General features: G+C 45.3%; 1 protein-coding gene across 4 annotated transcripts in view; it reads right to left on the bottom strand.

The window, feature by feature from the left end:
- Positions 1-5,827: 5,827 nt before the first annotated feature.
- The window catches only part of SNX32 (sorting nexin 32), a 490,023-nt gene continuing 479,129 nt past the window's right edge, over positions 5,828-16,721 (bottom strand). For all 4 annotated transcript variants that reach the window (XM_069644826.1, XM_069644829.1, XM_069644825.1 and 1 more), the window contains one exon: positions 5,828-8,504. In XM_069644826.1, the coding sequence (XP_069500927.1) occupies positions 8,451-8,504 (54 nt within the window). In that variant the 3' untranslated portion in view covers positions 5,828-8,450. The remainder of the gene's footprint in view (positions 8,505-16,721) is intronic.

The following is a 16,721-nucleotide window of genomic DNA, read 5'->3' as shown; positions in this document are numbered from 1 at the left end:
TATTTAAAATATTTTCTTTTGAGGTACATTGATTAATCTCCCTTTCTGTTGGTTTGTTAGATTGATTTCATACATTATGGAGTGGTTGCAGAAGATGCAGGTCTCGAAGAGACTGTAGCAGCCTGCATAACAAGCCCCTCTGGGGAAGGGTGAGATGGGAGGTAAGAAGGGTCTCCTCTAGCTGGCCCGCATTTACCGGAAATGGTGGAGCTGACGGGAGGAATGGAACAAGGGTTTTGCCCCATAAATGCTAAAGGATCGGCATTGGCAGGGTTTAAAAGCATATTGCGTTCTGTGGTAAGGCCTTCATCTAAAATGTTAGTAAGGTCATAACCCTGTACAGGCGGCACTGACGAATGCAATCCCAGGGTGTCAATAACCCTTTCTACCAGAACCATGCATTTAGAAGTATTAAGACGATAGGGCTGAGACTGCTGAAATTTGAGGTCTGGAGAGGTGTGTCCAGACCGCTGGCGTCCTTGAGCCATTTGCAAAAGCTGATTCTGCTCATCAAAATAATTGACACCTACTGAACCCAAGTAAATCGGGATGACATCCCCCCTGCTCATCGGCCTCATGACCGTCGAAGATACCTGTCATAGTATCAAAAAATTCAAAGCGGGTTTGTGGGGTGAATGTTTTCTCAACAAACATTGACATCGAGTGTGTGTGTCTCGGTGCTGTTATGGTGGATGTCGGTGCCGATCGGGATTGAGGCGCTATAGCATCAACATCCTTGGATGCATGGGGATGATCCGGCTTCCATGGGATCTCTTTTTTCGGTGTTGAAAGATTTATCCGCGCTGACATTGTTGGTACCGGGGCACTAGAGGGGTTGGGTATACTGAGCGCCGCTCTTGGCCCTGAAGCCTGCTGCATGGGGGGTTTAGCTGCGCCGACTGCAGCATGCTTCTTGAAAATGTAAAGCATTGTAAATTTAAAATACTCCCACTCTTGGCAGGTGGGGCGCCCTGTCAATGGCTTACCTTTATCCTTTGACAACTTGGAGTCCGGACAGTGGCATTGATGCCTTTCCTTCTTTCGGGACGAGGAAGAGTGGATCCTCGAGTGGGACTGTTTCTTTTTCTGCCTTTGTTCTTTCTCAGGTGTGTGCCCCTCAGTTTCGGCCTCCGAAGACCGAACCATCGACCACACCAGTGATTTTGAAGGCGGTCGACCCAGAGCGAGTTTTGCAGCTCGATCGCTAAGGGATTTAGGTTGCATTTTGCTGCATGATGGACATCCGTCAGTCCCGTGACCTGTGCTGAGGCACCAGAGACACAACTTGTGTGTGTGTGAGTGATGGACATCTTGGTGCCACAATCGGAACACCGTTTGAAACCCGATACCTGAGTGACCGACATCTTGTGTCAAGGAATTTGAAAAAAAATATGTTTCCTAACAAATAAACGTCGAGAGAGTCGAAGCTCTGTGTTCCCAAGTAGTGTGTTTCTAGCATGCAGAAAAAAGGAACTCGGGTTGAGGAGTACTGATGTGGTATTCATACAACGCCTGACACCACGTCCGGAGCGGAGGACCAGACGCTGTGCAAGATGGATCAAAAGCCTGTCGAAAATCTTCTGCAGGAGTGAAGCTGAAGGGAATATCCATCAGATAAGGAATCTGTGGGAGAAAGGCAATCCATTGAGAATGGGAACAGAACAAGTGCCCCATTACCAAAGTGCCTTTATGAACAGTGTTTTTGGGTAAACAGAAGGACAAGGGTTTCAGATCGGTCATCAAGCTCAAGGATTGTTTTCATCTTGAAGTGTCTGTAAAAAATCTGTATTTTGACAGATGGGTTGAGCATCACTGATTGGTCAGTCAGACTGGCTTTAAAAGATGCCTACTGGCTGGTCAGACAGGATTTAAAGGATACCACCTTAGCAGTCCTAATCCATGTATCCTGCATGCGCTCCCTTCAGTTCTGACAGAAGGGAGTATAATGCCAGGTCTTCCTCCCTCCAGTTCTGACTAGCGTCCGCTTCTTAATACTTAATGAAACTCTTATGTCCCTGGCAGAATTCCTGTGGGCAAGAGGTGCAGATGACCATTTACCTAGACCATGATCTTTTCATGGTAGAGACCCAACACAAGCTTCAAGTTCATTTAGTGTTAACTGTGTCCCATTTTCAGAGCATGGATTTCGGTGTCAACTCGGTGAAATCAGAAGTGATGCCATCAAGTAAACTTCAGTTTCTAGTGTTTTTGTGATAAACTGCATGACCTCCATTTTGCACCCCGCCCGATCCAAAGTTGTAAGTCTCAAAACAGAAGTGAAAATGTTTGAGTCCCTTCCAGTATTCTCCATTCAGAACTTGGCCCAGATCATAGGTCTCCTTTCCTTGTCCGTTCAAGCAGTGTTTGTGTCACCTCCGTACTATGGAGCTCCATGGAGATTAGTGATAAAAGTCCTGAAAAAAGAGCTGGATTACACAAACTCTGTGCCCCTTTCCATGGAAGTAAGGGAAGGGCTTGTCAGTTAAGAAATGTGGAAGAGTGGAGTGCCAGGGCCATTTCTTCTTCTGCCCCAGACATTTGCTCTGAATCTGATGCCAGTTTAAGCACTTGGGGAATTGTGGGGTGCAGTTCAGTTATGAATGGAGCGTGGTGTTATCATCCGGAATTTGTATGGCATGTACATTGTTTAGAGTTTTTGCCCTTTGAGGTCTGCAGTTTTACCAAGAAGCACTGGGACTGCCTAGTAAGTCTTCTGGTGAACAATCAAAATACACTGAGGTATATCAACAAGCGTGGGAACACATAGTTCAAATGTCTCAAACCTGGCAGTGAAATCTGGGGATTTAATTTTCCTCCAGCAAATTGGTGGCAGGCTGGTGTTCTTGTTGCTAGTCGAATTCAAGCAATTTGAGACTGCACAGTTTATAGGACTGGTCACTGTGAAATGCCCAAAAAAGAAAACATATTTCTATCCTTGTTTGAGCAATAGAAATTCAAGTGGGACAACAGATCGGACCACTACTGTTCCACTTGAAATGAAAGCATGGCATGGCCTGGCAATGCTCTGTTCCAATCAGACAGAGGGGGGCGATCTTTGTTTTCTGCTCTTTTTAAAGTGCAGCACATTTTTTAATACAGAGTCATTTTGAAATCTGCAGTAATGCCCATGCTTAGTGCAAAGGGGGTAAAAGTGGGCATTTGAATATCTGAATCTATCATGTACATAGTCAAATGCTCTTTTTCCATGGGGCATATTTTTGGGGAGAAAAAATGAGATGTGCTAGTGTATCTCATTTGTTTTGAGAATGGCACTCGTGTATTTAAGGGCTTCTTTTTCTTTTTTACTAAAATGGCAGGAGACAGCCATCTTGTTTGAATTAGCATTAGAAGTTTGCCTCATGTTGCACATTTTGAGCCTATACATCATAACGTTTTCCCTCATTTTGAACTTTTCATCCCCATTTTAAATCTTTTCCACACCTGTCAGGCATTTGAGAACCCCCTGTGTTATTTTCAGGAGGTAGCATGTTAAATATGCATTGGTCATCAGTTCTCAATGCATTGATCAGGAATGCCCCTTTCCTGCCTGCTGGTGCTTGATCAGCCTGCAGTGTCTGGTTCGCTCTTGATGCCGCTGTGGAAGTGGTTATTCTGTGACTGTCCACATCTACCCGCTGCCTCCAAACACATTTACTATAGTGGGCTGCTTGGGAAAGGGGTAATATGACAGTTAAAACATCACAACTGGTCCCATCATGTCTTCTTCAGGCATGTGAAAGAACACAACATGACTTTGTTAGTATTAACCATGGTGTGTTACCGTGGTACTCGATCCCGTGCTGGAACTGATTCACTTGATGATGCCCCCTTAACTCCTGAGAGCGATGCCACAGGGGGGCAACACAAGGTCACGAGAGTTCAGCAGGGATAGCCCTCACTCCACTGCTAAGATTGCTACCTCGTCTGGAATTAGGTCTCTTGACTCGCTGAAACTTTTATCTTTAACATACTTTTACTAATCTTTTCTGTGGATGGTGAGTCTCCCACTTGTGATCTCCGAGATGGAAACTACTGAAATGCTAACCAACTGCACCCCTAACCTGTCTTAACTGCTAAATAACTGAACACTAACGTTTATCTGAGGAAAATAGGGATTTTTTTTAATTAATGGAAGGGCACAAATATTTCCCAGTAAAGCGAATAACCAAGCTCAGCAAGAGAGCACAAACCAACTGGGGTGTGGGGGGTAGGGGAATAGGAGTTACTTCAGCAGGGTCCTTCACTTGAACATGTTATTTAGTTAATGAGTTAAATGTGAAGAATTAATTAAAAAGTCCTACAATTTAGAATTTGTTCTATAGGGTAGCACATGAAAAAAATCTGATGCCAGGTCACCAAAAGTACACAGGAGCATTTTTTAACACATTTTCAGGGGTTTGTCCCTACAATACATCCCAGCACTACCACTGTAAGAACAAATTCTACTTAATAATGTCAGTACTGCCAATGTAAGAAGACATGCCCATGCTAGCAAGTATTGTAACTGCAGGAACACACTCATGATGGATGTGGCCAATAATGCAAGCATTGCCACCATAAGAACCTGTGTGATGGCTGTGCCCATTAAAAAACACACTCCTGTTTGCTGTGCACATTTAGCTAGCATTGACGCTTTATGAAGATACTCATTTGACGATGCCTAATAATGCCAGTACTGTGTTATGACAATATATGCCAGCATTGCCCTGTAGCACTTGGTCTAGCTGCCGGGGCCCGAAGCAGTGCCATTTTGCCATCAGAAATATAATTTCCCACACCTGACTCGCAAAAAACACCCATCTCCTCATCTGCACATACACAAAAATTCACATACACACACATAGGCACATGAACCCAGATACAACCTAATTGCTCAGCATACACACACAGAGAAACAAAAATCCACACACAAATATTTGTTTCTACTTACCTGCTCCGCAAGTCCACATTGGTATTCCACAACACAGCCACATCCTGCTGAGTCCTGCTTTTGCTCGTGTAAATTCAGCACTCCTTAATTGTGGGCATGCATAGCAGCGTCCCCTTAGACTGCAGTACAACAAACAACATGCAAAATGGACTATGCAAGGCTGGGAAAACAAGATGACACCAGCCTCCCATGAACAACTGGGCATGAACATGCTGGGATACTCAAATCAAACCGGTGTAACAGGCATCCCTTGACACTGGTCATCTGCATCAGGTTTTATTGGGCCTGCCATTTCCTGGCTTCTCCATAATGGATGTGGAGAAACACCTGCTGACTCCACATGGATGGGCCGCCACTGCGTAAACCCGACCCATGGCAATGGGGTTGACATACTTTATTGTACTCCTAAATGTACCTCTGGGGAAGTGATTGTGGATGTGCATAAAATAGGCTTTAGCAGGGATTTGGGGATAAAAGCACGAGGTGGCCCTACTCCCATTGATGGATGAGAGGTGGACCATCCTGTTTGGTCTGCTGTCTCCCTCCCCCACCACTCACACCTGTATGTAATGACAAAATGTCTACAAATCGATTGAAACATAAGTCTTTTTTACATAAATAAAAAACATCTTTATTTTTCTATATGATGCTGCAGTGACTAGAAGAGGGCAGATATGAGCAGGGTGTCGTTTTGTAGTTCAAAGGCAGAGCTTGAAAGTTCTGGGGGCACAATAACAGCATAGCAGTTGGTAGGTGTTAGGTTTTGTTAACATCCAGGGAACAGTTCATAAATGCAGAATAAATACTAGGACAGAGGAACTAACCCATATCTAGAGGTCACATGAAAAGACTGATATCTGCTACACTACTGTCAAATATTTGGTAAAAACACTCCAGTTCTTTTGGTAATCTTCACTCTAAATTACTTATTTATTGTGACTTTGAATAAAACAATTGATGAATGAGTGATCACCCGGGAAAGTGATGTACATATAGGAGAGTTTTCTGCAAAATGCCTTAAGCATGGGTGGTCTTTGGTCTAATTGTTTCTTGGACAAAAGTAGATGTTGACCCCACCACACAGCCTACTTTATAAATACAGTAACAGAAAGGTACATGACAAAGCCTTTTACCCAGATAACCTCACAGTAAGTGGCAGCACAGTGAGTTGGATAGAACATTTCGAAAATAATTCACCTCAAATGTCCACTGAAACAGAGAAGTCTTTCTGAATCTCTCAAATAAGGAGATCTGGAATCCTCCTGAAAAGAATATAAACCCCGAATGTTCCAGAAAATACATGTTTTCAATATATATATATAAAAATATAAAACTGTTATGTAAAGTGGTAACAAGTATTTTATGCAATACCAATAGGTTGTGGAATTTCAAGAAATTCCAACTTAATTGCTCAAAGCAGACTGTATTTCACAATGTTCATATACGTTTGAAAGCTCACATCAAAGGATTATTGGCAAAAGGGATACATTGTACAATTTCTCTTCACTTTTATCCAGCTGGGGTGTCCAGTTCAGATTTCAGAAAGGTTTTTTTACGCAGCATAGGAGAGGTTTGTTGTCGAAATGTGTTTCCAAACAATACAACTTTTAGTGAGTACATTTCCCTCTTTATCATGCCACCCTATGATATAACGGTCATCCATCAAACTGGAAGCTTTCTTACCCCCATCTGCACTCAATTTTCCCCCTTCTTTACCCTGCAGCACCTTTCCTCCTTCCATAAACCTTTATACCATGTACGTCATGGCTCTGGAAGGGGAGGAGTTTACACACCACCTGGTCTCTGGTGTAGCAACTGCTAGCGACATTGAGCCAAGTTCCTTATGTTTGCCTCAGTTGCTTAGATTCGTTGTGTAGAAAGTGATCCCAATTTCTCTTCCCTTCTTTTCTTGTTTCTGAACATTCTCTATTTGTTGCTTCAAGAAACTCTTCTCACTTATATTCACTTCTTTCCTAACCTCAGTTTATTTGTGCATGCTGTAGAGGCCTCTTATCCCTGCAATCATACATGCTGTTTTTCTCTCATTCTCTACCTCTGTTCCCTCTTCTATGGAGAGTCCAATGTTTTATCCCTTTGCCTTGCTTATGTCTCTTGCTTTCTGCTTCCACCTCCTCTCCTGCCTCTACAGCAGGAGGTCTGGAACATTCCCTTTCACTATTCTGCTTTGCCCTCTTACTTTACTATCCTGTAGCACCTCTGTTCTTCCCTGCACATTGCCCTGCTCCCTAAGGCGCCCTATTCTTTTCATGCATTTTCTTATTTTCTCCCCTGCCTTCCCTCTTTCCCTCCTGAAAGGAGTGTGCAGCACCCATTTACTTACTCCCCTGTCTCTCCTGCACTTGCTCTGTTTTTTTCTTCAAATTGCAAGATGAAAGATTGGTTAAGACCCAGTGCAGCGCCCTTCCTTCTTACTGCTTCTGGCCCTCATTCTTCCTTCCTGGTTCCTTTTCCAGCAACACACACTGCCTACAGCCAAACCCAAGACCTTAACTTTACATCTGCCATAACGAAGGGGCTAGGGGAATATAGTCTCTCCGTTAGCTGAATTGTTGGACTCTCAGTGCCGGTCGCTTGTTGAGGATGGGATGAGTTCAGTCATCAGGACAATTTAAATGCTGGCATCATTCTGGCAAACGGGGCGGGGGGGGGGCAGGTCGCTTCTAGGCATTAGGGGCATGTCAGTCTCTGTTCCATTTAGCTCACATCTAGTATGGGTAAAGTGCAGGTAACCTTCCATACCCATTTAGTCACTGGGCTGTCAAAGATGATTACCTACAGAGTGCAATGATAATTCAATATTCTGGCTTAATTCACCATTGACCAATAGGCAAAGGTTGGTGAATGTCAAGGTGGCTTACATTAGGAACAGTGGTAGACATTTCTGGATATCTGAATAGGAATTGTTTACAACCGCCTGCACATGGCTTGGTGTGGGGGGGGGGGAGGGACCCTATAAGGATGGGTGAAAGAAAAAAACTGACAATGTAGTCTAAACAACATTGATTGTGCTCATGGTTTCCATCACTATACACAGTGGCATTGGGCTGTCTTGCCTGCCATCTGGCTGCGCAAAACATTGTGGGACTGGAGGTATGTATGATTAAAAGCATTAGGTCAATCATGAAGATGTTCTTCTGTGAAGGTCTTTCCAAATATATCCCAAGAGATTCACAAGGCCCATCTCCAACGACACCAGTAGACAATCTTGCTGCATTTAGCACATTTTGCAAGCTAAGCACAGCAGACGGGTGATTTTGAAGTACCAATGAGTCAGATAGGTGCTTTGTTGCTGTAACCTCAAATGTAAAGCTTTGTATCTTCTCCTGAACTTTAGCAGCTCAAGCATGTCCCCAAAACAACACCAGAAGAGCATGGAAATGATGCAAGAGAATTAAACCGGACTTGAAATATAGAAACATTAAATGAAAATCATAAGTGGGGGTTCAGTGGCAGAGGAATTGTCTGTAATATAGTTGCAAGCAGCCTTTGGGACGGGGCGTCACTGCACCCCTTTCAAGGTGATGAGGCTGTTCCGGAGCAGCAGCATGCTGGCCTGAGGGAGAAAAAGAGAATACAACGTCAGGTAAAGCCGAAGCACTGCATTTTTTTGCTGGCCACTGATGTTTCAATGGTGAGCTGGAGATAAGCACTTAAAACAACCTAACTGTCAAAGCGATATAAAATTAACAGGTGACAAATAATGAGCATTTTGAAGCAAAAGTCTTTGATTAAAAACCTATTTGAATATATATATATCATTCCAAACGGACTCAGCAAGATCCTTTAGCTGAATACATATATATATATATATATATATATATATATATATATATATATATATATATATATATATATATATATATATAAATTTATACACTGCTTTACTGCAAAGGGGACAGAACTATAGGGCAGGCAGGAGAAAGCAGAAAAAACAGGTATTTTGGAGTGTGTAAGGGTCCAGAAGTAAGGGTCGGACACAAAGGTGACATAGTTTTGGTTATGAACTTGTGTTAACCAATTAAAGGGTTGGAAAAACGACCTTGTCAAATAGTTTGTCATCCAAAAACCCTGCTTCTGATCCCAACGCTAATGTGCAATGATACTATATTCACGACTAACGTGTTAATGCCAGTTATAGTCAATAGAAAGTTCCCAATGTCTCGGGTTGTCAAAATAAAGCAAATGTTCCTTTTCCAAAAGGAGGTATTTAAATAACCAGGGAATTACTCCTTTCCCCAGGACTTTCCAAGCTGTCCCAAAGGTGTACAACAAATGTTCACAGCATTTCGCGTGAACTCCGCTTCTGTGTTAATTGCGAGTGTATATCTGGTTCACTCTTCTGCCAAACACACCCCAGGAATTATAACAGATGGTCAGAACATCACTTTTTTCCTATACTTTAAAATGGATGCGGGCCCCAGACTCACCCTGATGTATTGTACTAGTTTATTGTACTCATCTGAGAAGCACAGGTGTTTTCTTGTCTGGCTCTGTTTCTTGCAGGGTCCCAGAACCTCTAGTTCTCTGGATTTTGTAGGGGTGCGGGTCCCAGACTCGTAGTGCGGTTTCAAAATAGCTTTGTTTACCCTCCTGCCAAGCATAGGTTTCCCTCTAGAATGTCAGTTTCTCTCAGGCTCCCAAACCCTCTGATTCCCTGGCTCTTATATGGCTCATATATTTGTAGTTGTTCCCCTGATTCCTCCCAGGCCTCTACCACCTCTCTGTTTGCCCGCATACCTGTTTGCATGGTTCGCATCTTCAGAGAGGCGGTGCTTCACTATGAGGCTCTGGTAGCGTCCGTGTGCCTTTTTGTGAGGGTGACGGCTCTGTCGGTTGTGCCTTCCTTGTCGGACTGTGGATATGGTTTCCAGCAGTGTTCCAGTATCTCCCCTCGTTGGTGGTTGCTTTGCCGGTCTCTGCTTCCTTCTCGAGCTGCGGTTTTGCTCTCCAGCTGCTCCCTGGACTTCGGGACGTCCAGAGGATTTCATGGGGAGTGGTTGGTGTAGTCCCTATGTCCTGGACTACCTTCGTGCTCCCATCTGCCTCCGTGCACAATGTCTTGTGGTTCGTCTCCCTGATTGTCGGGACAGCGTCTCCTGGGTTTCCGCCTCCTCGGTTGGCTCTCCCCATATTGATTTCCCTCTGCTATTTTGTATTGGCTTTAACCAATTAAGTGCCGTGAGAGACTAGACTGTTCACTCCAGTTCTCTGGAGTGATCTTGGTACTCCTGGTCATCTTCTTTGCAGTACATTCATTGGAAGTATAAGGAAAGCAAATTGTGTTTTTAGTCAGGTCTAACATATTAGGTTGGCTGACTATACAACAAGAGATATTAGCAATAGAGGGAATTTTGGGAGAAGGGTTTAGCTTTGGTACAGAGGGAGGGTGTACTGAAGCGTAAGTATGCCACGTTCTCAGGGGATGATCATCCCTAATCCCACAAGCGTCTTCCTCTCTCATGCAATCCTCCCCCGGTGCACCACCCCTAGGGGGATTAATGTACTGTGGACACACCTCCCTGGCCCTACGGGAAAGGCCCCCCCTAGTGGGGAGGAGGGACAACATCCTCAGATTCGTCACAAGTGTCAAGGAGAAAACCAAAATAAACTGCTAAGAAAAATGGGGTACTGTACAAAACAATGCAGCATTAGGTAAAGTCAGGAACAACTGAAAAATCTGAAAGAACATTTAAAGACACAAGGAGCGCATAAAGCGAGGAAGCTGCCAGTAAGACTGCTAATGAGAGGCGCAGTCCAGACCACATAGAAGCAAGAGTAGAATCTGCTGGGCATGGAGCAACAGAGAGGAGACGGGGAGGATACGCTACTTCTAAGAGAAAACTATGTAGACCACAAAAGCGGGTGGGAGTGTGGGAAAACAGGCATAGCATAAGTCACTGCTGACGTGAAAGGATGAAAGGAAGGACGGAAGGAATGTGCAAAAGAGGGTAGTGATGGTAAGGGGACCGGAATGAGCATGATATTGTTGGAAGACGGTGGGAAGAATAATTCAAGGAAGATAAAGTCTGGTAGTACTGCTGAGTGTGTTAGGTGGCAGACACAAAAAACAAACAGAGCGAGTGTGGGGAGTTGATTATGATGAGAGGTGGAGCCACATTGGCCAGAACCTTGGTAGGATGAGCATGCGGTGCCCCACTTATGTTGCTCTATTCACAGTCACCTTTAGGAAGACTACAGCACTTCTATCTGAGTTTTATTTATTTTGATTTCATAAGTAATCCTTTTGATCAGCAATTCTATATCTGAATTGCAAAATAAATGCAACATTATGAAGATGACAGCACTATACCATTAAGGAGAGATGAGTAGAAAAATAGATTGCATAATGGTCTATAAACATCAGTGCAGAGGGCGTTCCATGCGTGGTGAGCTATGCAGTGATTAGGGTTCTTGGATTTAGGGGAGCTAATCCTTCAGGGCTGCTTTGAAGGTGTGCAACGAGGTACTTCTCCTGAGATCAAGGAGGAAACTTTCTGGAAAATAGCCAAAGGTAAAACAATATAGTCGGAACTATGTATGTTTATTTTGTCAATAATGTATGTTCTTTAAGCAGTTGGTGGTTGCAGTTAGAGGTTGAGTAGATTAAGTGGCAAATGGGAGGAATTGCCAGAAGAAGGTTCTCCCTAAGTGTTTTACATTTTGTTTTCAATGGCCAGATATCAGTTTAGCTGAAACTGCAGTACTGGCACTTACAAATTGTAGAACAACAAGAATATGTATGGTGGAGTTGGCCATTCAGATTTGTCTTTCATTTCTTTCATTGTCAATCCTGCTATGACATTTTATGTTGTTGTATAACAGTTTCACATCTTTAATTGTATATCAGCTTTGATATAAAGAAAATGACTAGTACAGTCACCTTTGTTTTCCAAAAAAGCTAAATTCAAATTCACTGTGAACATGGAAGGACCTGGCTTGTAACGTTACGTAGCACAATACCTTTGTCAAGTCTCCCGCTCTTTCGGCTACGGGGAATGCTATTCATGTCCATTTAGTGGTCAGGAGCAATTGCGTTTATGAGAAGAATAAATATACATACCTTTGAGATCATAACTTAGAAAAAACGCAAAGGGAGTAAACATTAAGCCCAAAGTGATACATGTGTCCAAGTACTAAGCCATTTGTTTTGGTCATAAAGGTGACCATGAAGGTTCTGCACAGGCTTTTAAGAAGATCATAACAGATGATTGATGTGAAGAATATGAGCAGCTTCACTTGTACACTATACATCCCAAACATGGGGCTGTTTAAGCAGAGCAGGAACACCCTTGTCCAATATCTGCAGATACTTGCAGCACTTCCCTGTCAGATGGACCTTTGCAATTTGCAGCAGCAAGACTTCCTCATGATTGTCTTCAGTTTGGTGTTATCTTCTCATGTTTCTGAACTCATAACAAGGTTATACCGAGAAATAGAGTGGACTCACAGAATATATAGGACGACTGGGAGTGAAGTGCAAAAGCAGCTTCCAACCAGGAGGATGCATCCATTCAAACATTTGGTGAACCCCTGTTCAATGGTGGTCGCCAATTAAATACTTTTCTGAGATAATTCCTGGGCAAATACTCAAGATATGGGGTCCAATTACGTATCTCAGACACCATTCAAGCATCCAGCCAAGTCTGGCTTCATATCCTGCTCGTCTCACTCTATGGGGCAGGCCAAGGCCATGACCATATAATGGCTTCATCCAATATTTCAGATAAAAGGTCAAATGTTTAGCAATACCACTCACTGTGAATCTTTCAAGAAACAAGCAATCTCCTCAAAGGAATTCTGACACCAATGAAAATGAGATCAAAATAACTGTGTGAGAAGACGCACATGGGGACAAAGTATCCTTGAGACCCACTAACAGTGGGTATCTTTGAGACCCACTAACAAGTGTCTCAGGAGCAATTTAGAGTCACATCTCAGATGTGTCTGCAGAATTTGATGCATCTAGGAAAAAAGGTCGGTTAAATAGTCAGAAAATGTGCAGAGCCTCTCGGCAGAAACCAGGAGGTTAGCACATGTTGGCATTATTATTGCGTATCTAGCTTCGGCAAGCAACATAGCGCTTTACAATAATAGAGGGAAAACACAGTGAGGGATGCAGAGAAAACGGCAATGGGGAGCCATAGTTCAGGACCCTTCTGCTTTCTAGTCCTTCTAGAGTATATTGATCTCTCTCCTGTACCGGATGTGGACTAGCACCTTGGGCGTTTGCACTTTCAGAGCTCCTGAAGTGAATGTTTGCTTCTAATCCTCACTCCACTCAGCCTCCTCTTGCTTTCATCTTGAACTCTGGTGAAGATCTCTGGTGCCCTGCTTGAATCCAATAGCCTGAACCTTATAACAAGGAGGGATCTGATGAAGACACACTTCGTGAAGAAGGCTGCTCTGCGGGGGATCCTAGTGGCAGCACCCGTGTGAATGCATGAGGGGATACGCAGGCGGTCAGGTTACTATTTCTGATGCCATCTCAATAAGGCAGTGCAGTGGAGGATCCTGGTGCCAGTGTCCATAGGAAAGTGTAAAGGGCGGTGTTGATAGTCTGATTGCTGTTTTCCACTGTCATCTTCATAGGACCTTGCCAATGTGATCCGCACAGAGATACAGCTTACTTTTTCATTTCTGTGGGCAGCCCTAGCTTTTCTACTGGCATCCCAATTGTCATGCTGGGTCTCCTACCCGAAAATATGCTGCTCCTTAAACAGAATTTGTCTATTTCCTCCTGTATTATGTTACTTCCGCAACTAAGACTGTTGACTACGTTTCTAAGAGACGTCCGGTTTTTGCCCATCATGAACTGTGGACAACCTATTGAAGAGGGAAAATGGGATATTCCCTTTCCCTGATTCTCATCCAGATCATGGCCCAGAACATCACGACCCAAGCACCCACCACAAGAGGAATTTCCACCCACTCACAGATGCCCCAGACGTCAACATACACTGTGGCCATGCCCCACACGGCCAGGGGAACTGCCCATCAATCAAACCACGTGTGGGAACTTTAGGTGACGCCGACATCGATCATATGGATCAGATCAATTAAACAGCACCAATGAAAACCAGCATCGTTAGACATAGCCAACGGACGGTAACACATGTGCCACCATGCACACTGGTCATAACCACACCAATCCACACGAAGAACCTACTCAGCACCATGACGTAGGGGACCGCTACACTCATTCATGCATTGTTGTTATTTTTCACATAGGCTAAGCTACAGCACTGCAGAAATGCAAGACGCAAGAAGAGCTTGTGTACATGCTTGCAAACACTTCCTTGCTACTAAAACCATGGTGATGTAAGAAACCTATGCATAAGGACCCATGTCGCACTGCGCGACCCCCGTGTCGTGAGCCATATGCCGCCATCCATAAACGAGGCCAGAGTAGGCTTCAGCACCAGAGTAGGCCGCAAAACCAGAGCCACAGGCCCAGAGCACCTCAGACGGAGCTGCAAGACGCTGATCGTGCAGAACTAACCCCGACGAGGGCCTCGCAGCCAAGGCCACAAAGTTACAACTTACACGCCGCGTGCCCTGAGCCAAGGTTACACCTGCCACGGCCAACCGCCCCCTCGGAGCCGAAATACAAATCAAATTCTCATAATTTTGCTCGAACCACTGTCTCACAACACGTGACCAGGCCGACCTGACGTGATGCCAAGTCCCAGGGACCAGGGAAACTCTGGCGTCTCACGGTTGGGACACAGACTGCAACAATAAGGTGACAAATTGGACACTGACGGTGGAGAGAAAGAAACACTCCTGCAGCAAATGGCAGACCTGTCCATTGTCCACTACTGACACATAGGGCCTCATTACGAGAAAGGAGGTAGCCATGGAGCTATTAGCTCCATGGCTGCCTCCGTTCCGGGCTCCATTACCAGGTTCCTGCAATGGGAACTTACCGGGTTACTCCAACATACGAGGACCCGGTAATTCCTTCTTGCAGGAACACATCCCCATTCCCATTTGAGCCCCCATAGGTCTCAATGGGAATGGGGAGGGAGGTAATAACGGGCAGATTACATCTGGCCCGTTATTGCCTCCCTCTTCCCCTCGCGGGACCCGGAAAGCACGCCTGGTTTTACCCGGCCTGCGATCCGGGTCCCGCGATGGGAAGCTCATAATCAGCGCTCCCGGAATGAAGGGGGCTGGTCCTGTACCGGCCCTCTTCATTACGGGAGCGCCAGCCTTACAATGAGGCCCATAGTCATACATTGTTTCTAACACCAGGTACACCGTGAGTTGGGAACAACGATGGTCCCAGGCTTGGGGGCTCATAAATGAACCAATCAGGGCATAGGGGGCTAACCACTGACGGCATCACAACCTAACCAATCACTAACCTTCCCTATGTAACCATTCTGTTGTAATGAAATCTAGGGACGATCCAAGCGTACCACCTGGCCTCTTCTCTGCCAATTACAAACATTTCTATATGTGTCTTAACTAACCCTATCACTCGGGGAGCCAACCCGAAGTGCCGTTAGGTTTTGGGGAAGTTTTCCCATGTGACGCATGGTGTGGCGTCACGCAAGCAGAAAAGGGCCTGCAAGCCCACTCTTGTGAGAAGTGTTCCCGGATGACCTGTGATCCCAGAACCTATGCCTGCCGTTTCATCTAATAAACAGCAGTAACGCCTTGCTCTTGCGTGTGTCTCATACTTAATTGGGTCTGTGGGAGGAGTTGGGGCCTCCCTAACCCCGGAGGTCCGCGGACGGTCCTGCCGACACCCGGGAAATCACTCCGACAAGTTGGAGGCACTGCTGAGATCTGTTGAGATCTGACATCTGGGGAGAGGTCAAAGGGAGGCGCAGCCGAAACCAAGGTGGCCCAACAACGTGGCCCCCACTGCCATTGCCCCCTTTGAAGGAATACAGGACCATCGCGGAACTGCGAGACAACCCGACTGCGCAATTCGGAGAGTGGCCGTCGGGAGCCGACTTGAGAAGTATCCCACCCGCAGTTGGCGAGTGTCCAGACGTGGTCCAGACGAGGGGAGGTGGTGAGCAGATTGGGAGGGGTACACACAGCCGAGCGGCACCGGCAGGTGAAAGCCCATGTGAGTATGGCACATGCAACCAGCAATGTAAAGTTGTGTGAGTGGTGGGAAGAACTGTAACGAGGGTGGCGGGTGGCTTTACAGTGTGTCCAAAGATTTTGTCAATTGAGCGGCGGTTGATGGGTGAGGTATTGCGGGGTCAGGCACGAGGACCGCCCCGTATAGTATTGCAGAGTGAGTAGGTTGGGGCTTCAGGCACCCACATGCGACCGGTGAACCACGCTGATTGGTTTTGATCGTGGTTACCTGTGTAAAAATGGGGTATGGCATTCCTACGAGTTTGCGTTTTTAATCGATGAGTAGATGAGTATTCCTATTGGTTGAGTGTTATAGCTCGGTGAATAGATGACATATCCCTGGCTGAGGTAACGTGATTGTTTCTCGGTGCGGAAGATAGTGGGCTGGTTAAGTTCCCCTGGTGAGGAAGCGTGTCACATGCGAGGCGACGCAGCGTGTGCAGTCTACTATAATAACAAAGTGATTAATGAATACTCCACTCCAGGCGTGGTGGGAAGACAGCTGTGGGGATTCTGGGGAATGACATTGTAAAGTAGTGCACACGTCATTTCCTTGTCATGCTTGTACGTACCTGTATCCAACTGTTTTAGGACTGGTGACGTCACCCATAGAGTTGCATAGGGGTACGTGGTGTTTTCTGAATTGCGATCTGAGCGGGGGCACGCGGTG

The sequence above is a fragment of the Ambystoma mexicanum genome, chromosome 2p (assembly GCF_040938575.1).
Source record: "Ambystoma mexicanum isolate Mex_15411 chromosome 2p, UKY_AmexF1_1, whole genome shotgun sequence".
In the NCBI taxonomy this organism is placed as follows: domain Eukaryota; kingdom Metazoa; phylum Chordata; class Amphibia; order Caudata; family Ambystomatidae; genus Ambystoma; species Ambystoma mexicanum.
Note: the sequence above shows the minus strand (reverse complement) of the source record. Positions and strands in the feature narration are given on the sequence as shown.